General features: G+C 47.4%; 7 protein-coding genes across 7 annotated transcripts; 4 read left to right on the top strand and 3 right to left on the bottom strand.

Moving 5' to 3' along the window:
• Positions 1-2546: 2546 nt before the first annotated feature.
• Positions 2547-3418, top strand: BO88DRAFT_456578 (class I SAM-dependent methyltransferase; the record flags this gene model as incomplete). The annotated part of the gene is made up of 2 exons (XM_025710933.1): positions 2547-2560; positions 2623-3418. The coding sequence occupies 2 exons, from the start codon at positions 2547-2549 to the stop codon at positions 3416-3418; spliced, it is 810 nt and encodes a 269-aa protein (XP_025559612.1).
• Positions 3419-4294: 876 nt separating this feature from the next.
• Positions 4295-5532, bottom strand: BO88DRAFT_407188 (S66 peptidase family protein). The gene has a single exon (XM_025707360.1). The coding sequence runs from the start codon at positions 5512-5514 to the stop codon at positions 4453-4455; it is 1062 nt and encodes a 353-aa protein (XP_025559611.1). The 5' UTR covers positions 5515-5532; the 3' UTR covers positions 4295-4452.
• A 1807-nt stretch (positions 5533-7339) lies between these two features.
• On the top strand, positions 7340-9166 carry BO88DRAFT_469988 (O-methyltransferase; the record flags this gene model as incomplete). Its single annotated transcript, XM_025711639.1, has 4 exons — positions 7340-7510; positions 7575-7704; positions 8051-8177; positions 8235-9166. 4 exons carry the CDS (start codon positions 7340-7342, stop codon positions 9004-9006), a joined length of 1200 nt encoding a protein of 399 aa, XP_025559610.1. The 3' UTR covers positions 9007-9166.
• Positions 9167-9680: 514 nt separating this feature from the next.
• Positions 9681-10450, bottom strand: BO88DRAFT_469986 (uncharacterized protein; the record flags this gene model as incomplete). Its single annotated transcript, XM_025711638.1, has 2 exons — positions 10214-10450; positions 9681-10157 (listed from the first exon to the last, which is right to left on the bottom strand). The coding sequence occupies exons 1-2, from the start codon at positions 10313-10315 to the stop codon at positions 9681-9683; spliced, it is 579 nt and encodes a 192-aa protein (XP_025559609.1). The 5' UTR covers positions 10316-10450.
• Positions 10451-11878: 1428 nt separating this feature from the next.
• Positions 11879-12817, top strand: BO88DRAFT_469983 (uncharacterized protein; the record flags this gene model as incomplete). Its single annotated transcript, XM_025711637.1, has 3 exons — positions 11879-12107; positions 12144-12170; positions 12246-12817. The coding sequence occupies 3 exons, from the start codon at positions 11879-11881 to the stop codon at positions 12815-12817; spliced, it is 828 nt and encodes a 275-aa protein (XP_025559608.1).
• Positions 12818-13765: 948 nt separating this feature from the next.
• Positions 13766-15277, bottom strand: BO88DRAFT_347495 (MFS general substrate transporter; the record flags this gene model as incomplete). Its single annotated transcript, XM_025703376.1, has 2 exons — positions 13766-15114; positions 15169-15277. 2 exons carry the CDS (start codon positions 15275-15277, stop codon positions 13766-13768), a joined length of 1458 nt encoding a protein of 485 aa, XP_025559607.1.
• Positions 15278-15515: 238 nt separating this feature from the next.
• Positions 15516-18039, top strand: BO88DRAFT_469974 (2-isopropylmalate synthase; the record flags this gene model as incomplete). Its single annotated transcript, XM_025711636.1, has 4 exons — positions 15516-15760; positions 16181-16319; positions 16368-17894; positions 17945-18039. The coding sequence occupies 4 exons, from the start codon at positions 15516-15518 to the stop codon at positions 18002-18004; spliced, it is 1971 nt and encodes a 656-aa protein (XP_025559606.1). The 3' UTR covers positions 18005-18039.
• Positions 18040-22191: the final 4152 nt, after the last annotated feature.

The following is a 22191-nucleotide window of genomic DNA, read 5'->3' as shown; positions in this document are numbered from 1 at the left end:
AAGGTAAAACAGAAAATGAGAGCAAGATCAGAAAAACACAGTTTAATTAAAGTGAAGGAGAAACATAATCACGGACACTTCATTTGTCCATATATGGGATGCTCACGATTTGCCTACTGTTGGCTGGAAACAATAAGGACCATTATCATTCAATGGCATTGTTATGAATTAGTTGTGCTCTCTAATTTGAATGCTTTCAGAACCTCGAGAATACATAATATATATTTGACCGCAGAATACAGTAGTATCTAGTAATGAAAACAACCGGCCAACTAGCCCAACAAATGGTTGATAAAGCAAATGTTATTCTACAAGTAGAAGGTTGCAGTAATTCAAAAATCCTAAAATATTTGAAAGGCTTATTGAATATTGAATTCTATTCCATAAAATACAATTGTGACTGATAATACCGAAAACCAAACCACATGGCCAGCATGTCACGTGACTCGACGGTCGCAAGATCCAGAACCAACTCAATCCATCGGAAGATAATGTGACACCTCGCATTCATTATATTCCTACCCACATTAGAAACCTCGCTACAGTTTCGCGCCCCTGTTGACGTGGATTGACTTGATGCTGGAGTACGCCGCCAGTCCAGCTTCCCCGAGTTGCCCCCCAACTCCACTCTGCTTGATCCTTCGAACGGAGTGCGCAAGTTACTGTCATTGCTGCTATTGATCCATACCGTCCCGCTTTTCATTTCTCGGCCAGTCGATGGGCTCGTTCAATTATTTTGCGTGGATAACGAGTACCGTAGCCCAAAAATTGAGTTATTAGCCATTCTAATAGCCTGCTCTTCTGTCTCGAATACCGTGAAGACAACTACAAGCCCGAAGATTTCCTCGTGGGAGATAATCATATTATCGGTAACACCGGCAAAGATTGTCGGAGGCATACAAAAGCCCCGGGGCTCCTTTTCAATGCCGTTCCGCCCAGCACAAGACGAGCCCTGTCCCTGACACCAGATCGGATGTATGGCATTACTCTGTCAAATTGAGTCCCGGAGATCTGCGGCCCCCACAGACCATTCCAATCACAACCTTCTCGTTGACTTTGGGCTCTGTCAGGCTAATCTGCAACAGTTATCTATTGAAAGCCCAAACGGCGAAGCAGCGTATCCATCTGGCGGCAGCCCGTGAGGTTATCCTGGCTGGGGCCGATCGCTCGGGCCTTGAATACCCGCATCATCGGGTCGAACGGTTTCTCCTAAATGAGGACGGTCAGGTACACTCATGCATCGGTACTATAACCCAGGCTACTTTGCCTGCTGGAATACATACAAATTGGCACGTATGATATCAAGGACCTGCCATTTCTGGGAGGGAATCCTAGCGGCCAGAGCGACCACCTAGGCTGTAATAACTTTTTATCCTGGATTCCCATTTTCTTTGTCCGACACTTTACCAGCCAGCCTGGCGTAGCACTAGTGTTAGATCTAGCCGGAGTCGGAAACAGTACATAGAGACTTCCAATAGTGGTCAGATAAGTTTCCCTACTAGACTGGCCGAACCGCGTCAGACTTCTCAGTTTAGCAGGTGTAGTACCCATTACTATCTGCCACATAATGTTTCAATCTTTACCATATTAGCTTATCGCATGTAACACTCACTCGATTCCCCTGTCTTGGTTGGTCTCCGTCTGGCACAACAGAATCGAGGCTCTCGGGCCGGGCCTTTCTTGGCAACGGAAGACCGCCGGAAAATCGGTCGATCAATGTACAGTGTTTATCATTGATAACAAGGATTCCATGGCGTAATGTGCTTGTAAGAAAGCGAATTATTTCTGTATCAATGCAAGAGGCGGCGGGAATGAAGTCTGGATTCTTAGCTACCAGTACTTTGCAATGGTTCCATCTCTTTCCCGTTCCTTTAGGCTCCAGGGTTTCTCACTCATAGAATTCCAGGTGTGCAGTGTCCTTTTTCAAGTTCAAAAATATTAGTCTTGAGTCTTGTCAGCTAATTTGGGCCTCTAACAATGTTCTGAGCGTTATTTAGCAGCCTTGCCATTATAGATACAAGCGGGTCTGGTAGCAGGCCTATTGATGTCCTCGCCTTTGGGGCATGAGCCTTAGGGGCGCTTGAAGGGGATGCTGTACATAGTCCCTGTGGGCTTAATATTCGTTCATGGCGGTGAATACCTTTTGGGTCTGAGTTGGACAGGCGGCTCTTATCTGTGGATTAACTAGATTTAATATATCATGGAAGTGTATTGGCCGTATCTTAGTCTGACACAGGCAGTGACCCTGGTATTCAACCACCACGGATACACAACGCCGTTTGGGCTCAGGCCTCATCTCCTAGGAAGCGCTAACGCAAATCATAATCAAGAGTCGCTGACCGAACATGGATAATGGTTGCGAGACGGTGCAGGCAGAACTACCAACATGATAACGAAAATTTAGACATAAGTAGACCGTTTGGGGCGAACAGTGATGTTTCGTCTCACCTGGTTTATCTTCCCACACCGACGATAGTTATATCACCAACTGCTTTCACGGATCAGGAAACGCAAGGAAAGTTATAAAACTGATCCCATATCGAGTGATGGATATTCTCTTGTCAAGCTATCTGCATGATGAAAAAGCCGCGCTTCCATCGTTGAGCCAAATTTCCAGCACAGGCTTGCTCTGACTCAAGCCTGGGACATCGAGCAAGGCTCTAGAGTGCTTGATATTGGATGTGGCCAAGGCGAATCGAGCCTAGTTCTCGCATTGATCAACGGTTCTCATGGTCATATTACAGCCATCGACACGGCCCCGCCTAACTACGGTGGACCATACACCGTCGAACAATCGCAGAAGTACATCCAGGCGTCCACGCTAGGGCAGGGCATCCAATTTCTCCGCACCGACACGGCCAGTCTCCTTTCCCAACCCACGAGCACTGATCAATTTGATGCGGCCGTACTGTGCCACTCTTTATGGTATTTCCCCGACCGTGCGAGCATTGCCCAGGTCTTCCAGATTCTAGCCAATGCGAAAGTGCGCTATCTGTGCCTGGCGGAGTACGGGTTTCGGGCCTCACGACCCGCACAAGTCCCACATATTCTGGCTGCGCGAGCGCAAGCCCAGTACCATTCACTACGCAAGTCCGCCGCGACAGGGTCGAGGGAGCCCAACGTACGCTCAGCGCTCACTCCAGAAGAGCTGCTCGACGTTGCGCACGAAACTGGCTGGCGAGAGAAACGCTCCGGCTACATACAACCTGACTCACAGCTGTGGGATGGCCATTGGGAAGTGGAGTTCGTTTCCTCACCTCTATTTCGGCAATGGATCCAGGAGGAAGGTTTATCAAATGATGCAGCTATGAATTCTGCTATTCAGGAACTCGAGCAATCTATGCAGGAACTGGGTGTAAAGGGTTCCACCCGGTGGGAGACTATGGATGTCTTTTGGGCGGTGTTGGAGTTGCAGTGATCTCCGCCATGTTGATTAGTTCCAAATCTCCATGGTTAATGAATTCGTGCACCTTGAATGAGCACAGATGGCATGCTTATCCTATATGTAAGTTTTTGTCACATTTCTGCTATTGACGCTTCTCCTTGTAAACTTAATGATCTTCTCATACCTGCTCCAAATGAACGAGATTGGAGGGCCTATCTTTCATGGTCCAAGGATGCCGCCCGAGGAGGTTTAAGTTATTTTACCGAGCGTACACAAATTATCCGCACAAGCAATATGCTTATTTCCAACAACCTTCACAATGCGCCCTAGACAGGGAAGAGAATGGGACCTCATCGCTGGTCACGGCTCCGATGGGAAGTCTGTATGGAGTGACACAATTGAGCGATATTCGGACAACTTCGCCCGGAAGGCAGCGAGGGGATGGTGTCCGACTGATCGTAAAGCCAGCTTATCCACGAGATGAGATTTCGGCGGCGGATCTCCGGCGGCGTAGATGGTTGTGGCAATAATGGCGTGCTCGCCGGTCACTCCATAGGCTGAGATGGCTTTATCTTTTGCGTTCTAGGCCAACGATTATTTTGTTAATCTAGCCTTAAAGGCACTAGCTACCCTAATGTACGGAGCAGTAATATAAGCGTGAACACAATGCAATCCCTCTTGGAGAGCCTCAGCCGTTAGACATAGAAATACCACGTGTCCATAACTCACTCATTCAATACGATGGCTTTAGACTAATCGCCTTTCATTCAGACAAGGCTGGCAGTGGAGTGCTTTGTTTCATGGTAGCGTTCTGAACATGTGCTGCTGACCCTCGTTATGTCGGGAGATTCGGAGTGTACTATTATCTCATACAGTTTCAGAAAGCCTTATCTATCTTGCTACGTAGCCATGCCGTGTGAGGGCGACCGCACCTTGGGAAAGCGAAAGAGCAGAAATCCTATATCAAAGCAAGGTGACAGGCCTCCAGGCAGCTGTACATAGAACTCCTACAGACGTAGGCACACTTTCGGCGCACCTCTCTCAGCGAATAGAGTCCCACTACCCCGTCAAGCCTGTACCCCAGGTTCCAGAACGCTAAACTCGTCGAGATCGCTATCTAACTTGACTAATGCGTTGATGGGCAAAGTCAAGAATGGACTCGTATGGCCAAAGTCAACATTCATCAAAATCGGAAACTCCTCCTCACGACTTCGACCAACAATCACCTCAAAGACTTCCAGTATCACACTTGCCAGCTCTTCCTGCATATGGGTATCGTATTTATATCCTCGTCCAACAACCAGTCCGCGAATTTCATGCAATATGCCAGACAGAGCGAGATCGACAAGATTGTTCCGGAACTGGGATACAGAATACGGCAGTTGCAAGTTGTCGCCCATCGCAGACTCAAGAAAGAGAATCTTGTCTTTCCACGAGGAGGGGGCGTATTGGGTCCCCTGAAGACGCACGACACAAGGTACAGTGCCTCCAAATAGGTACCCAGTAGCTTGACCTTTTCTGAGCCATCTCCACGACGGTGAATCAACAATTTCACGCGGTTTCTCGAGGATTCCTTTGCTAAGTAGGAAGTCGCTATGCTCGTTTGAGCAGATAGAGGATCGAGGAAGTGGACCCACTGGTTTTCCCGCCTCAGTCAACACACGAATGAAGTGGTCAACTGTGAGTTGCATAGGCTTGGGAAAATCAGAGAAATCTGTAAGAATACTGGGTCCGTAGAATGTGCGCAAGCCGGTCCGAGATTGAATCGCATAATGTAGAAAGGTAGTGTCACTGTAGCCGACGAAGATTTTAGGATTTGATCGAATAAGCGAGTAATCGAGGAAAGGTAGCAGTTCGTTCGCATGCGCGCCCCCGATCGTGCAGATTATGGCGGCAATTCTGTTATCACGGAATGCGGAATGGATCTCCTCGCATCGCACTCGAATAGAATCTGTGATAGTGGCTGTTGTTTGGTTAGAGAAAATAATCTGGACACGGAAGCCTAGTGACTCTAGATAGGCTTTCCCTCGCTCGAGTGGAGCAGGTAGGATGTCATTGAGTCGTGCGGAGGGTGAGACGAAGGCGATTGCGTCTCCCTTTTTCAAAGCGTTCGGAATAATGGTGTCCATTGAGGTCGTTAGGCGCTGAGCAGAAAGGGTGGGAGACGAAAATCAGAGTAGAAATCCCAAGGAGTCTCGCGCTACTCATGGAAATTATAAGCAGCTGGGCTCGTGACTCCGGCCACTCGAGTGGCTGGTGCAGCTGGAACACAATGCTTGACATTCGATGAGCAGTTGATTGGCAGAGATCTCCCGGGCCGGGATCCACCGTAGGTTGGATCTTAGGTAGTAGTAGTACTGACATCGGATGGGCGTCCAAAGAGCCTGCCAGGTGGTAGAGCACGTGGAGCCGACCGGGGCGCAGAGCCTATTGCTGCGTAGGGTGCTCCTCCTCCCCACAACCTTCAGTTGTGAATCACCAATGTTACCTAACTGCCTGGAGTTTCAGGCCGTATTCTCCGGTATTTGTCCGCGTTTGGCCTGGTTCATGAAGCGAGTTTAGACTAGTACTACGGGGCATCTACAGCGACACAGGCCCTCACCTTGCCCGGTTTTCGAGTAGGAATCAATCACCATAAGGCAATACAAACTGTGCCATGCTCCACTGGCTCCCTACTAACGCGTCCCTAGCTTCGGAATCCAGCTCTCCGTCTGGCAGACCCTTCCATCCTTCCTGACTGCTAGCGGGTATCCGCATTCATTCGATGCCAGCCGAACGGCATTCCAGTAGGCGCACGGAACTAAATTTGACAACTTTCGCCTTGACGATGGATAAGCCCCCATATTTTCAAGGAATTCAATCTTTGGATGACCTCCCAGCGCCATGGTCAACCCACCTGGATGGATGTGTTTCAGCTGGACCGACTCACCTGAGGTAGAGACGATCCCACGAATAATCCGAACATTGACCCGGACCTGGATGGTGGGGGCAATCAGACCATGACCCTTTTCGTCGATATCGGGGGGCGAGATCCCCAATGCGTTGCCCTATTCGATAGACTGGGCCCTCTGTTAGGAACGAGGAGGAGCATTATCCCGCAAGACGTCCTGGCCGCCCTCTCCTAAGCCAATTTGCACCCCCGCATCGAACCCTTGGCCCATGACTTTTGGACCCCGCAACCGATGAACGACGCGAGCTTCTATTACATGCTAAGCGTGCTGCATGACCACCCAGACGACAAGTGTGTGCAGCTGCTGCGGCTCTAGAGTGCGGCCATGGCGACAGATGGATAGTCGAATCTGCCGATCAACGAGATAGTTCTCCGTGAGACTGGCGCTGGGCCTCGGGTGGTTGAGATGGACATCGCCATGATGGCGTGCTTAGCGGCCAGGGAGCGAACCAAAGACGAGTGGGGTAATCTCGTTCGCGCCGCAAGGCTGTCCTTGGTGGAGACGTTTACCTACGCGACCGACTTGGCCTAGAGTCTCATGGTGGTCAAACGGCTAACTCCCACCGGGTAATATAAACATTGGTAAAAATAAGCTAGCTGGTTGGCTGAACTTGTTTGCGTCCCGCATGTTCCCAGTACTGTCACATTCATATGTATGAAATGTCACAGGAAGACTCCTCGTACGTTGTCGATCGGCGCAGATGTCAGTCGCGCTAAACTGATTGGGACTTCTATCTGCTAGTGCCTTCGCTTTCCTTTGTCTAAGCACATTGCTATGCATTAGTGCTGACGGGGGAAACTGGAGATGACCAATGCAGAAGGCATGTAATATGTAGGTCAATTTCCACATCAATGGATGTCCCTATATCTCTACTTGCACTTCGAGTAAAATTAGGAACACCAAAAGATCAACAGAAGTATAAAGTATTTCCCTGTCCCAAACCTGGTATCACCCGGTCTCTCATTGTATACCTCTATCCCAAAACTTCGGATCATCTGTCGCAATGGCCGATACTGTGAATGCACTGACCGCTGCTGTCAACAGCACCCTAGCCAAGCTTACCGCCGGAGATGACATCGCGGATGCAGATCGGTACCAGCTTCTGGATGCCATCGACAAGCTCCGCGTTGCCGTGGAACCACCTCTCCTCACCGTTCGCAATCTTTGCTTTGGTGTAAGTCATTGGCATCACCTGTTACAAACATGCTCTCAAACTAATACTGGGCACAACTCTGAAGCACCATGGCCTAGTTGCCATTCGGGTCGCCATGGGAATGGGTATATTCGATGCGTTTGCCTCGGCCAAGACCGGCGAAATGAGCGCTGATGCCCTGGATGAGAACACCAAGGGGGACAAAGCCCTCTTAGGTAGGTCCTTGCATTAGCCTTTTTTTTTTTTTTTTTTTTTTTTTTTTTTGTTTTTTTTTTTTTTTTTTTTTTTTTTTTTCTTTGTATCTTTTTCTTTTTGCGGGCTTTACTTTTTTCGAAAACCTCTATCCTGTTCTCTTTCTAGTTTTCCCGGTTTCTCTTGGTTCTTTCTTCATTCCCCAGCCTCCTTGTCTATTGGAACAATATTGTGGCTTCAGGGGTCCTCTCCGGTTTTTTCTGTGGTCACGACCATTTTTGTTTCATTTTTTTTCATTTCATTCTATTATTTGCCAAGATGCATCCCTGATAGTTTAAAATGAATATTAATGATCATTCGCTTCTGCAGTGCGTATCATGCGGGTGCTGTGTGCGAACCACGTCTTCGAAGAGACGGGGGTGGAGAAATACCGGGCGCTGCCGCTAGCGACCATGTTCGCTTCTGGTAGTCCGCCCAGTGAGGTCATCAAACATTTGTAGGTCTTTTTTTGCCGTCTTTCAATGGAGAATAATCGTGGCTCATATGTAACAAGCCATTCGGACATGAAGGCTTCGGTACACTCCTATGACTATTTCGAGGCAAGGGGATACCGTAACCCTCAAGATGCCTACGACACGACCTTCCAGCTTGCCTTTGGGACAAAGGAACATTACTTTGAGTGGATACAGCACAACCCGGAGGAGCTGCATGCCTTCAATACAGTGATGGAGATTGGCAATCGCTCATTGGAAGGTGTGCAATGGTATGACTACTACCCATGGCAGGAGAAGCTGGTCACTACCAGTGGCCCAAACCGTGTCCTCCTGGTGGACATCGGCGGTGGCAAGGGCCACGACCTTTCCGGCTTCAAGCGCAAGCATCCCGAGATAAGAGACCAGCTAATCGTGCAGGATCTTCCAAAGGTCATTGAGGACATCCAAGAGCCGCTCATTGAAGGTGTGAAAGCCATGGGCCATAACATGTTTGACCCACAACCCATTAAAGGGGCGAAAGCATACTATATGCGAACTGTCTTACACGATTGGCCCGATAAACAGGCCCTGGAGGTTCTTAGGCGTGTTCATGATGCCATGGCCGCCGACTCAGTGCTACTGATCAATGAGAATGTCCTGCCCGAGATGAATGCACCCGGGTTTTCATCCTCAATGGATATCATTATGATGGAGCTCTATGGATCACTGGAACGGACAGAGAGGCAGTGGCTGGGACTATTGGAGAAGGCTGAATTCAGGGTAGTCAAAGTATGGCGGTCGGGCTTTCAGGGAACTGGATCCAATGCGTTATTCGAGGCGGTGCCTGTTTGATAGGGGAGGGATCTTATGTTTGGATAACACATCTGGAATTCGGGCGGCTGGCGGTTGTTGAGGAGCAGAGAGAATTTTTTTGAATCGGTCCCTGCCATACAGGATTTGTGATCCTCTCCATAAAAGCTTATGTGGCGGCGCCCGTTTTCGAATTGCTGCGACGTCGATCTCCTGACTTGTCAAGAAATGGATGCGCCTTTTCGGAGACAAACCCCATCTACCCGATGGCAGCTAATCACCGCCGTACCATTTACCTATTCTCATTCCGCTAGTACACCAGGTTAGGTGGGGTATGCCCAGTAGCAGCCAAATTCTAGCCCAACCCTCACGGTGCATTAATATTCTTGGCCACCATAGTGTGGCCCGTAATTTGGCGGTAGAGTGACAATAACACTTGCCTCGGTACAATAAGCCAGCATCAATCAGTACGACTAGAGCTGTCCCTCTGGTTGACCGACTTCTGCCCCTTTGCGTTATTTTAAAACCCAACCGAACCGCGTATGAAGATCGCCGTTTGTTCGACACAAAACCATGAGATGATCACTTCTAGTATGGCACAACTATATTATTATATTCCGAGTACCGTGAGTTAGGAAAGTCGGATTTCACATAGGAGTACTTCTAGGAATCAATCTACTGTACAAGTAAATGGCCTCCCATTTTCTCCTATTAAATCACCTCATCCAATCATTGCACCAAGCCATCAGTTTTTCCCATAGGTTCAGTCTTTCGTTGAGATATCTTCTAGCGTTAAATTCTGTACACTCCCAGAGTCTCATCGCATGGGGTCCGTAACTTTCGTCATTCCACTCCTCGTCCGGCGGAAACGGCGAGGGATCAAAAACTATGCGCAGCGCATATAGTGAGCCATCCAAAACCTTATGCTTGACGTCGAATTGGTTCCTAAAGCGCCCGTGCTCAATTGTTATATGATACGTTTTTGCGCAAAATGCCCCTTCGTTTAGCCAACTTTCATTGACTTTCCCTTTGTACCAGATATCGTGCGGTCGTCGCTTTGTGAGGGTCATCTCGATGGTAAAGTGACCGATTATCTTGGAATTCTCAATGGTCCGATCGAGATACGCAGAATCATGCGGTTTCCAGTCAAATTCGGCGAAAATCCAACAAGTGTACTCGGTAGAGCAAAACAGCTGCATGGCAAGGGTCAATTTGCGCGGAAAGGAGGCTATTTAATCGCTGAACACACCTTTCCTGTTCCATCTTCGTGAAATGTAATCTCACTCGACCCGTCATTCCAAATCCATGGCTCTTCACAAAGAATGGAACGGACTGTGTCGGGCCGGGTCATTAGCTCCGCCTGGGAAGCTCCCCAGATTTTGGCTGTTGCAGTAATGATGTTCTGCTAAGGATATTTTACGGCTTTTCAGATATTATTCAAGGTGGTTGCGTCCGGGTGGTGGTGGACTCGTGGGATGCGTTGACGGGGACGTGGCAGCTGATGAGAGCAACAGTCCTCTCACGCCCCACGAGGCTGAGGTTAAGGGCGGAAGATCAGCTTCCCGCTAGTCCGTAGTGGGAAGAGGCTAGAAGGCACCTCTGTACTACGATAAAGGGATGGTCCGGGTTTCCCGTGAGCCCATTTTGTATGGGCAATGCGTAAGCCATTCTCAATGGCAACTACATGGCCTCTCAATTGTAGTACCGTTGAGCAGGCTATTAAATTATCCTAAGGACTCAGTGGATTACCCCAGCGATTACAGTCCCTTGTCTGCACCCGCAACTTGTTGGTTGGCGTGCAGGCTTCTGTCGACACCACACCGGCATTCCGCTAGAAGATGTCGTCCATCTTACAACGATACCTGGATAATGGAAAGCTCCGGACAGTTACTGGTATGGACTGAAGATTGGGCAGAAATTTATTATCTATACCTTTACTTACATTCATGGAGCACGGTAGTATACGCAGACCATAGCAAGTGGGTTGCGGCCAATAAGGCTTGGATCCTCGGAACATTGCACGAAAAGAAACTCCGGTATGATCCTCACACTATAGACTCCTACATGAAGGCAACCTAACACCAGACGCCAGATGAGACACTTCGATTATCTGTTATTCCAAGCGATGACGCCGTATTTCAGTGCGGCATACCAAAGCACATGCTGGGTAAAACGGGCCAGCTTGGTTTGTTAGCAACCTGCAAGGCGAAGACGTCGAAGCTTCCTCGACACCATGTTGACTGCAAATCACTGCCGAATGTTGTGGGGACCCCACAGTAGGCAATAAACCCTTCTTTGAAGAAGGAATATGAGCAGCCACTGAATGTATCCCGCTTGGGTCCCAGTAGGCAGTGCCGGGTTCAGGTAACAGAAAGAATGCAAGTAGAAAGCGCAATGTTTACAAAATTTGCTTAAGGCTCACTAGTACTGAATTTTTATTGTGAATGCGGTTGTGGTCTGTTGTAAGAATATTATCAATGTATTTTGATTCATCATCGCTGGCTGCGGTACGCCCCTTGTCGATACTATATTTTTTTTTGGCAAGACAGAGGTGAGAAGGAATATTAATGATATATTCGTTTTGGTATACACCTAATTAGAGTCATTACATATTAATCAACTGGTCTCAACGAAACTATTAGGATCTGAGGTGCCATCGGCCACAATTCAAACGTACTGAGCTTATTATCCTTTCTCAAAACAACTGACCAATATGTATTTTGGAATATGTTTCAGGGTTTAGTAAATATCCTCCTCTTTTGCGGGGATGGGTGGAACCAAAATGCTTGGCAGGATTCCAATAATTTGTCTCACAACCAGAGCGACCGACTCCCCTTCCTTAGATGCATCCGGCATGGTCCACCTGCTGCCCACCTGCTGTCCACCCTCACATTTTTATATCTTCACACAAACAATGCCACCTGTCACCAGAGCGCAAGCAAAATACGAATTTCCAAAATTCTTTCCAGAAGCTTCCCGCGACGCGTCAACTTTCGCGCTGAGGCAGCCGCCTAGAACCGGGAAACACACCAAGTTGGTCGATTGGATCGTATTGAACCCAGGCACAGGCGCGACACATCACGATGCAGCCGACCCCATTACTAGACTCTTCCAAAATATTTTCAACCAATCTGATTACCTTCGTCATCTAAGATTTCGACGGACGTAGCCCGTGGAAGCACCACACACCGAATGGCTCATGCTGTGTTAGTCTCCCAAGTCACATTTCTGTCAAGCAAATTGGGATATCCACGAAGATGAAGATCTGACGTCGTTCCCAGCGTGGAGCTCTGCGGATATGCGCAACATATTTATCAACTCAGATGAGTACCAGTGCCTTACCGAGACCCTTACCGCTTGGGCTTCCGAGCGATCCGTCCAAGTATCTATGATCGATCTCTCCCAGACACTTGGGGCTGCATTCCATGACGGCGCTTTCCGGAACCAGTATGTTGGTGCAACAGAGTACTACGAGCTCATGGCCGTGTATTTTCCTGAGGATCTGGTGGGCTCACAGATTCAGGAGCTGAACCGCACCAATCTATACAACCTTGGAATTCTCATTGGCTCTGATGTGTACCCCTTGGCAGGGCTTACGGACTGGCAGCATGGATGGCTTGATCGACCGGTGCTCTTCCAAGGGCAACGTGCCCGGTGTCTCGTCTACTTGCTGCGGTGGGAAAATGCCGACCGCGAGCACGAGTACAAAAATTTCCACGTTGAGGTGAACAGGAACATTGTAGATTACTGGGGCGAATTTGTTACCACATTGAAGAAAAATGGGATGTTGGGCTACGAATCGCAACATGCATCATTACTTAGACAGTCGGTCGGATCGATGCTAGGTGACTAGAAGATGTTGAAGTTGTGAGAACCCATGGAAACGTAGTTAGAGATCGCGGAAAACAGGGTTATTTATAGATCGATACACAGAAAATCAATGCCGGCCCCTTGTCATGAACCCTTTCGCCCAGACGCTTATTACACTTGTTGACCTGGCGTTACGGTTTGTGTTATGCCATCCAACATTTCCGGTGCGGTACTTAATTTGCGGGTAGAAAACCGGCGTAAATATCCAGAAATCATGTGCCATGCATCGGGAAAAGGACAAGACGCTCTTACAGAACGTATAAAGCCACTACCTGGCGTGTATTCTGGTTGAATTACTTACATTCTTCTGAATTGCAGACAAAATTCGGAGATATAATGGTAATATCTGGCATTATAAGCTCATATAGTTCTCTTTCTATCTCCTCTAACACCTCATATCACCATTAGAAACCTTGTGCAAATCAACGGGAGCATTTCTTCATTGGTTATAGATAGGAGAAAACCAGATATTTACATACGAAAGCAAGTGAAATGTAAAATGTATGGAAGCTTAGTCTTGTGTGTTACATGGATAATATATAGAGATAAGATAACTTTTCCATGGAGAGAGAAGGTTACATGACTGTTATAATACTATTACCATGAGACAATACAACATATAGCGTATTACTTGCGTGTATCGGGCCTTCTACATGATAAGTCGCTGTCCCAGACACAGGTTAGATAGTTTTCAGCAGCTCTTACTTAAGCTATTCGCACTTATAGCTCGAACAGCTTTGGAGAAGGGAAAAAAAGTACTGAATAGCATTGGAAATGACCACCAGTATTATTCACCCAGGACCTCTACCTAGGCTTATCGAAGAAGGCATAAGGCCCCTTTGCAGTACGCAACGGTATTCCATGACCGATTTCTGTGTAGAACAGGATTCTGCAAAGCAGTATTTGACCATGTAGCATGCCACTCACCGACTCACCGACTCAAAATCTTCTCCATCTCATTTCTCCAGAGACCACCATACCTCCATTGTATCACTAGGCCAGCAGTCGCACAAATCTGCGCTGCAACGCATATTGTGAAAGCCACTCCGCATCCGACACCATTCACCATGGGCATGACAAAACCCGAGCCCCCAGCAGCCAGGCAGCAACGTGCCATATTCAAACTTGCGCTTGCAGCAGCACTACTATCATAGAATACATCCACTAGATAGGTTGTCACTATGGATTGGTTGGATACAGCTGTCCACCCAGTTATAAACGATGAGATAATGGGAATGGAGATGTGGACATGGGACGAATATTGAAGAGTCCAGCCAAATAGCATGACTGACAGACATTGTAGACCAGCAAAGATAGGAACAAGACGAAGACGGGCTCGTTCAAGTGGAAAAATCTTCTCTTCTCCTGAGAGTATTGTTTCTGCGAGATGTCGTTCTTTGATTCGGCGATAATCCTTGTCGAGGATCCTACCCGTGATGAGGGTTCCAACCATGGATCCTGCACCATTGGCGATGAAGGTTAACCCGGATTGAATTTCTGTCAAACCATAATGTTCCTTGAAAAGGGTTGCCATAGCCGTGATCGTCATTTGCCAGACGGCGAAGTATACAGCAAAGAAAAATACTAGCGGAGCTGCTTGTTTGCTGATCAAGATGCGGATGGGTCCTAAAAGGTCAGTTCGTTTCTTGGGGGCCAGCTGGTTATCTGCTGCAGTTTCGCTCCAATTTGTTTTGGTGAAGCGCTGGTAGAGTGTAAGGGGATAACTTCCGATCCTTGACGAGGGAAGTTGAGCACCATTTCCCACGATAGACCTCAACGTCTCAGGAAGAAAGAGAGCGATCATGGTAAGCAATACCCCGCTGTAAACAGTGAGAAACCAGAATATAGTCCTCCATCCAAGCGACCCTGCAAGTGCCCCTCCTATAACAGGCCCAATGGCAATGGAAATCAACATCATTCCTTGAAAGAATCCCATGAACCCCCCACGATCTTCTCGGGTAGTAAAGTCCCCAATCACGCCTGATCCAATAGCAACCGTACTAGCAGATCCAGTACTCTGCAAGCATCGGAAAACGACAAGCATAGCATAGTTCCTAGTCTCTGCGAGGCCGATACATGCACAGACTGCTACGAACAGGGTACCGATGTATGCTGTTCGGCGACCTTTAACGTCTGAAATCGGTCCCCAGAGACTAGGCGCTATGCCTTGGAAGATAAGATAGGCGGTAATCGAAAGGTTGACGAGCTCAACGGAGACATTCAAACCCTGGGCAATGGAGGGCACCGCAGGGAAATAAATATTTGATGCCAGTGTTGAGACTGATTTTATTAGAGCCGTCTGCAGTATTGTCATCTGCATGGATAGTGACTTACATGTAGCAGCGGTGGACACAAGTGCGGCTAACAAACGCTTCTGGGATCTATCAAAGATGGTATGCGGGGGCGCAGGCCTCTCAGAACTCACTGCATCAGCAGTCGACATATCGCTATGGTTGGCTGACATGGTGTGTGGATACTGTTAGTCCCTATCACCTTACAAAGGAACCCCATGCCTTTATCACACAGGAGAATCGTGCACCCCCTTCAATCGTATTCTCGTTGACCCGGAGTTGCCGACTCAGCTGAGATTGTTGATAGACATGGTATTTCCAAAATAGGTTAGGATATGTATATATGGTGACACGACAGGAATTATTCGTCGTTCAGATATTTCAATTTGGATGAAAGGTAACCAATTACTGCAAATATGGAGGTTTGCCACCGGCTTGCACGGCAATTCTCATCACAAACCGGGATTTGAACCTGAATCGAGTTACCATCCTAGGATATTTTTGCTTTTGTTATCGGATCTGGGCGAGATAAGCGACATGATCTCGAGTGTGATAATGCACGAGATCGTGACGAGTGACGACAGTATGTTACACAGCATGAAGGATCTTTCTGACCACCACCTGTTGTCGGAATGGTAAGGTTGTCGTTCATTGGAAGGGAGCTAGGTACGGTTTTATGTATTATGTTACAGCACTGCAGTACAGCACCGTGGCGTTCCCTGTTTATGGTCCACTGAATCGTACCTTCTTAGTTTCATGTGAACCAACCGCAGAATGCTCATAGTAATACTGACGGCTTTCCTGGCCATGCTTCATATATAAATAACATGATGCGTGCCACCATTACCATTCCACTGTCCAACAACCTAACCTGCTTATTTCTTCATATCAAAGGCGACCGGCTATTCATCCTGACACCTTGTCCAGCAGACAAATAGTGCTATTTGCTCTACACAGGCGATATTCAGCCCTACCGAACAGGACAACATGTATATCTAGTCCGAGTTCTCCCCCTACTGCAGAGCCTACTAGCTAATACAGATTGTAATTCCCAGGCTACCTACACCATCGGACAAATACTATGCTTCTCCTCGGCCGCATGTATACAATAGGAAGTGGCCTACTCAGACTTTGACTCAAGCTCCCCGATGGCTTTCAACCGACCTCAGAGATGGCAACCAGACATTAGTCCAGGTAACTTACTCCACATATACTACTATCTCAATCTGCTAACTGAAAAAGCCAATGAATGGTGATGACAAACTACGCTATTTCCAAACCCTAGTCAAGCTGGGATATAAAGAGGTCGAGGTCTCTTATCCCTCTGCCTCACAAACCGAGTTCAATTTCACCCGACACCTCATAAGTACCCCTGGTACTGTGCCTGATGACACGTGGATCCAAGTCATGGCGCCTTGTCGCGAGGAACTTATACAAAGGACGATTGAGGCTGTTCGGGGTGCAAGGAAAGTCATTTTGCACATCCACCTCTCCACGTCTGATCTTTTCCGCGAAGTCGTCTTCAAAATGACAAAGGGGGACATAATAGACCTCGCTGTTCGGTGTGTAATGAAGATTCGTGAACTCACGAAAGAGTCCTCGGATGCTGAGATGCACAAAACTGAATGGACGATTGAGTTTACACTGGAGAATTTTCAAGATACATCCGTGGAATACGCAATTGAAGTTTGCGAAGCTGTGAAATTAGCCTGGGAACCCACCACTGAGAACAAAATCATCTTCAATCTTCCATCGACTGTCGAAGCAACAATGCCAAACGTGTTCGCCGACCAGATCGAGCTCTTCTGCCGCGGTATCTCCGAGCGAGAAAAGGTCTGCGTATCAGTTCATCCCCACAATGACCGAGGATGCGGCGTGGCAGCAGCCGAGATGGCTCAGTTGGCTGGTGCAGACCGAGTTGAAGGATGTCTATTCGGGAATGGCGAACGCACTGGAAATGTCGATCTCGTCACGTTGGCTCTCAATTTATATACTCACGGTGTTTCACCCAGAGTTAACCTGAGCAATTTGAACGAGGTTGTCGCTATGGTGGAGGAGTGCACAAAGATCGCCGTCCATCCTAGAGCACCCTATGCAGGGAAATATGTATTTTGCACATTTACCGGTACACACCAGGATGCCATACGAAAGGGATATAACAAACTCAAAGAAAGTGAGAGACTTGGAGCTACACGGGCGTCCAAGTGGAAAATGCCATATCTCCCCATGGATCCAGTTGATCTGGGAAGGCAACACGAAGCTATTGTGAGGGTGAACTCTCAAAGTGGCAAAGGCGGCGTTGCCTGGCTTCTCAAAGAGAGTCTTAATATTGATATGCCGCGAGATTTGGAAATTGAATTTACGCAGGTTGTGAAAGCACATGCGAATCTCAGTGGCTTTGAGGTTACCCGGGAGACTATATGTCGCTTGTTCCGGAAACACTATATGCACGTTGAATCTGAACGAGTCCGGCTGCTGAATTGCAGAGCCAGCCAGGCCAAAGGAAATCGGGATGCTACTTACGTCCAACTGAAGATTTCAGTACAGGGTTCAGACCGTGAACTTGAAGCAACTGGAGGTGAACTATTACCTACCATACTTGATGCCCTTAGGTCAGTCGGTTACGACTACGAGGTACTAGACAACCAACTGCAATATATAGCCAGCCAGGATACGGTGACGTCTTTTATCAGACTGGGTACAGCTGGAAACATCGCTTCATGGGGCGTGGGCATGCATAAGAACACAGATTGGGCTGTCTCACAAGCAGTAAGTCAAGCAGATGTGGAGGACTGACCACCACGTTAACAGATCTATAGATATTGGTGGCAGGCCAAAAGATAATGGCAAGCCAACTCAACGATAATTTGTCCAATTAGACGCTGTCTATGATGCGTGTTATGGCGACCAAGTGGGGCACCGGTCTGTGGTTGAGCAACTAAATTGGTGATGCACTTGAGCGTATTTACTCTGTTTATGCTCTTGTCTAGTTACGCAATCGAGTACCGCTGCGGATAGTATTGTGTCAGTCGGTAGTGGAATATATATATTGATGTATTGACTACTACTTACCAATGGATTCTGACGAGGAGACACAGAAAGGCAGTATATTAGGTTACTTGTCCAGTTCATAGTCTGATAGCCTTCAGTACCCCTAGCACGCGAGCAAGGAAGACAGTAGCTCACTTCGCCGCTCCAGATGGAACCCGTTATGAACCAGGAGCTCTGGTCTATGCAGGGGTTACCTCCACCCTGTTTATAATAGGATCAGTAGAAAATATCACTTTGTTACTAGCTTTGGTTCACCCGGCATTTAGGCTACCGGGACCTATAGTGACTACGTCATCCTGCGCCTGCATTTCGAGGCGGAAACAGAATTAAATCCCATCCCCAATCACAACATCCTTGATATTATGACCGCGCTAGTACAGCCCGTGAATAAGATGCCATGGTTAGTTCATGCAATATAGCCCCCAGGCAAACGAAGGTTGTACGTGTGGTGATCATGCTGTATATACTAATGGCTATAGTAGAGTGTTTATCGCAACCCGGGGCCTAAATGGTACAATTGACTGAAGTGAGGGTCGTGAGTACCATACCAGTCTTAGCACTGATCGGATGTTTGACAGTATAGAAGCTGGGAAGTAACGAAAAGTTGGACAACTGCAGTAAAGCTCCAGTAATGAATTATGAGAGGCACTACTGCCAAACCACCAGACCCCCTCATGCCACAACCTGCCGCCTACCTTAGCAGGTAGAGTACCGTCCCCATAAGGTAAGTCGTGATTTCTAAAGAGGGCACAAGACAACCCCGTTCAACTTTAGTCCGCATTATACCTGGGGTATTTACTTTTAGTCAGGCATTATTCCTACAAAGAGGACGGTACAGTTCTGCCGGCTTCAACACATGGGCCTGGACAGTGCACCATACCTTCTAACGTCAGTCAATCGATGGTCTGGCGGTATTGCCCCCAAAAATTATATTCCATTCTTCATTGAAGTTTAAGGTTGGTTCGCATGGTAATAGCTTTCCGTGTAGGAATATAATTCTGGATAATGTTGCATTGTGAAAGAATTCTTACTTCATTCCTCAGCCCCCTGCATGCCTTTGAAATTCTGTATCACAGGATCTGTAGTGGACTTATATCATATTCATTGCCTGGGTCCGCTGAAGACAGTCTAGGAAATGGGTTGCTGTTGGGGACTGTTACAGCACGATAGTATCAAGGTTATCAAAACTGCCAAGATGTGGAGAGATCCATTAACCACTTGGAACCAGATAGAATTGACACAGACAAGTAAAATAGACCAGAGTGAAGAAATAGTATCGTCGAGATTTGCTGCTACCATTTACGATTGGCCCCCCTTCATATGACCGATCGATCAAATGAAGTCCTTAAATCAGGCTAAATCCCAGGTCGCGTGGATATGCATCGAAGAATTCCCGGCAAATCATGCTTTGCAAATTTATCAACACATCCAACCGGCATAGGCGATCAACTAATTGACATCCATCTAAATAAGCCTGATTGGTATGTCAAAGTTCCATCGGCAATAATGTACCATTCACACTGCCGAACGCCGAGTTTTGTCCCATATGAAGGTCACTAGCAGTATTTCGGTGGTAAAAAGTGGCTGTTGTTGGGTGTGGCTGAGTAGATGAGGACTGGCTCAGGCTTTGCAGACCAATACCGCAGCAAGGCAGCCTGGCTACTTCTGGCTGCCTACTCGAACATCCTAGTACATAGACATGAAGGCTGTGCGAAACTGGCCCTCAGAGGGAATGCCGATTTATATCCGGTACCCCATCTTGACCAATATCTTGATTTCCCAATTAAATGGGAACCTCCGGGATTCTAGGTTGTTAGGTGTACAGTTTTTTAATCGGCAGCGAATATGGTTAGGGGCTAAAGTTTTGGCTAAATAAGCGAGGGACAGATAGTGTTGAGGTGTTGAGTGGGTCTTCGGACCTATATTGATCCGGCCAAGGCAGCAGGAGCGCCCCCTCCTACTTCGCCATCCTACCCTGCTTGCTCGCATGTTCCTAGTTGTTTACAACCTCAATCCAATCATTCTAACCGACCCTTCCTTTCCTGCATAAGCCTTCGTTTCTCTTTACGGAAGTATACGCTTTCAATAGAGAGGGTGCGTAACAGAAACACTACCTTGGTTCGGCTTACAGAAACGCCTTAATAGGTCGTTCAGATTCCACCTTGTTAACCTTAGTAATCGATGTGGCAGTAGCTTCCACAAGCCAAGGCTATCCGAAGTCTGGGCTCTGGACCCTGATCTAATGGTTGGGGTCTCACCGTGAATAGCTAGACAAAGGTTCTCTTGATTGTCTATTTTTGGAGGTGTAACTGCTACTGTTTAAGAGCGGCACATGTACTCCGGAGTACTCCATGACGATCGGCCCTCCGAAGGCTCACTGGACATTAGTACTGTACTATAATAGAACCCTTCCTCGGGTAACATGTGACAGGCATTTGGACACTAAGGCTTTCACTTCAATCACTTAGTTACATAATGCCAAGCGTACTATTTTAGACCGGTTTCAGACATGCTAGCCCTCGTCCTTCTAGCTACGTGCCGTGTCTCGAAGAAGACAACTATGCGGTACGCCGATCCTTGTGGGGCTAAGAATAATAGCGAAGTTATTGTCTCGTGCGTTGTAAAACGCCGATAAAGTCATCGTAATATTGACAATCTGATAGTCGAACTTGAACTTTCATGACTTTGAATTTGCAACCATGCCGACAATAGACATGAAGAAGGATGCAAATTTTGGCCTACAAGCCTCAGTGCCCTCGGGATATTTCGGATATAAAGACGATCATTATCGTCCCTGACATGCCGTAAATGGCGTCCAGTAGGGACTACGCCGGCCATCTGGACTTGTGGTTCAGGCTATGCTGCATTTTCCAATGTTGTCAATGCCACCGTTTCTAATTATCGTTTCCACTATTCAGAGGCGGTGGGCATTTGCGGAGTGTAATATCTACTCCCATAAGCACGCTTGTTACTTTCACCACTGCTGTGGTGGCCTTTCGGTCCAAGTTAACTGTGTCATTGGTGATTACAGAGTGGTTTTACGATTTTGGGCAAGTGCTAGGAGGACCAGAATCACTTTGGAAGCTGGGGGTGGATATGACATCATGTTACTCATTTTGGCCTTGGGCTTGCTCCTAGTGGCTGAGGTTATGGGACTGTCCTGCCTTCGCTCCGAGTGTTTGGTGTAGAGAGAGACGATTGATGTCTTATTTACTATAAGCCATACAAGCTACTCAGCATGCAAAGAAAAGAGGAAGAAAGCAAGAAAGTAAGATATTATGTGAAATTGGAGACAGGGGGACTAGTCCCTTGCTTCGGGCACGGCCCGGTTTATAGTGTTATCAACTACGACAACCGGGCACAACTGGAGTTCTTGTTGACTTTATAAGTGGCAGACCAACAACCGTATCATGAGATAATATTCCCAAATCAAATTGTATCTACTTATACAGAGGCAAGGGGTTTTAATACAAATGTTCTTCTTTGTTCCTCAAACACTTAATTTTATAGGTGGGTGCCAATTTGGATCGAGATATTGTTGTGCTGTAAATACTGGCACAAATTACCGGTACCTTGCTTCTTTGAGAGAACCTTGTCTGCCAGCACTATAGCCTGTCAAAGTTAGAAAACCGAGACACAAACATAGCTACCTATAGACCATGTATGTTTACATCGATTTGCCTCGTAGCTGGCCAGCGTAATACTCAAAAAGATATTTTACATTCTGCCTATAATATCCCTTCCAATTTATCCAGATTCACAAAGGCCAATGTCTAAGCCGCTTGATCTGGCCTTTACCTAAACAATTTTACTATGCCTTAACAATCAGACTACGTTAGATGGTTATAGTATACTCATCTGGAAATATATAAATATTCGAATTGCTTGGGGGTCCACCGGTGGGTCCCGAAGACATCATACCGATGCACGAGTTTGGACCCTTACTTAAAGGCCATTTTCTACTTGTTCCACTATAAAACACTCGAACATCCATGGTGGTGTCGATATCGGCAGT

This window comes from Aspergillus vadensis (assembly GCF_003184925.1).
Source record: "Aspergillus vadensis CBS 113365 unplaced genomic scaffold BO88scaffold_23, whole genome shotgun sequence".
In the NCBI taxonomy this organism is placed as follows: domain Eukaryota; kingdom Fungi; phylum Ascomycota; class Eurotiomycetes; order Eurotiales; family Aspergillaceae; genus Aspergillus; species Aspergillus vadensis.
The sequence above is the reverse complement of the archived record's forward strand: the minus strand, read 5'-3'. Positions and strand labels throughout refer to the sequence as shown.

Coding starts and splice junctions, on each gene's coding strand:
- BO88DRAFT_407188 (XM_025707360.1), bottom strand. CDS start 5,514: ATGGACACCATTATTCCGAACGCTTTGAAAAAGGGAGACGCAATCGCC.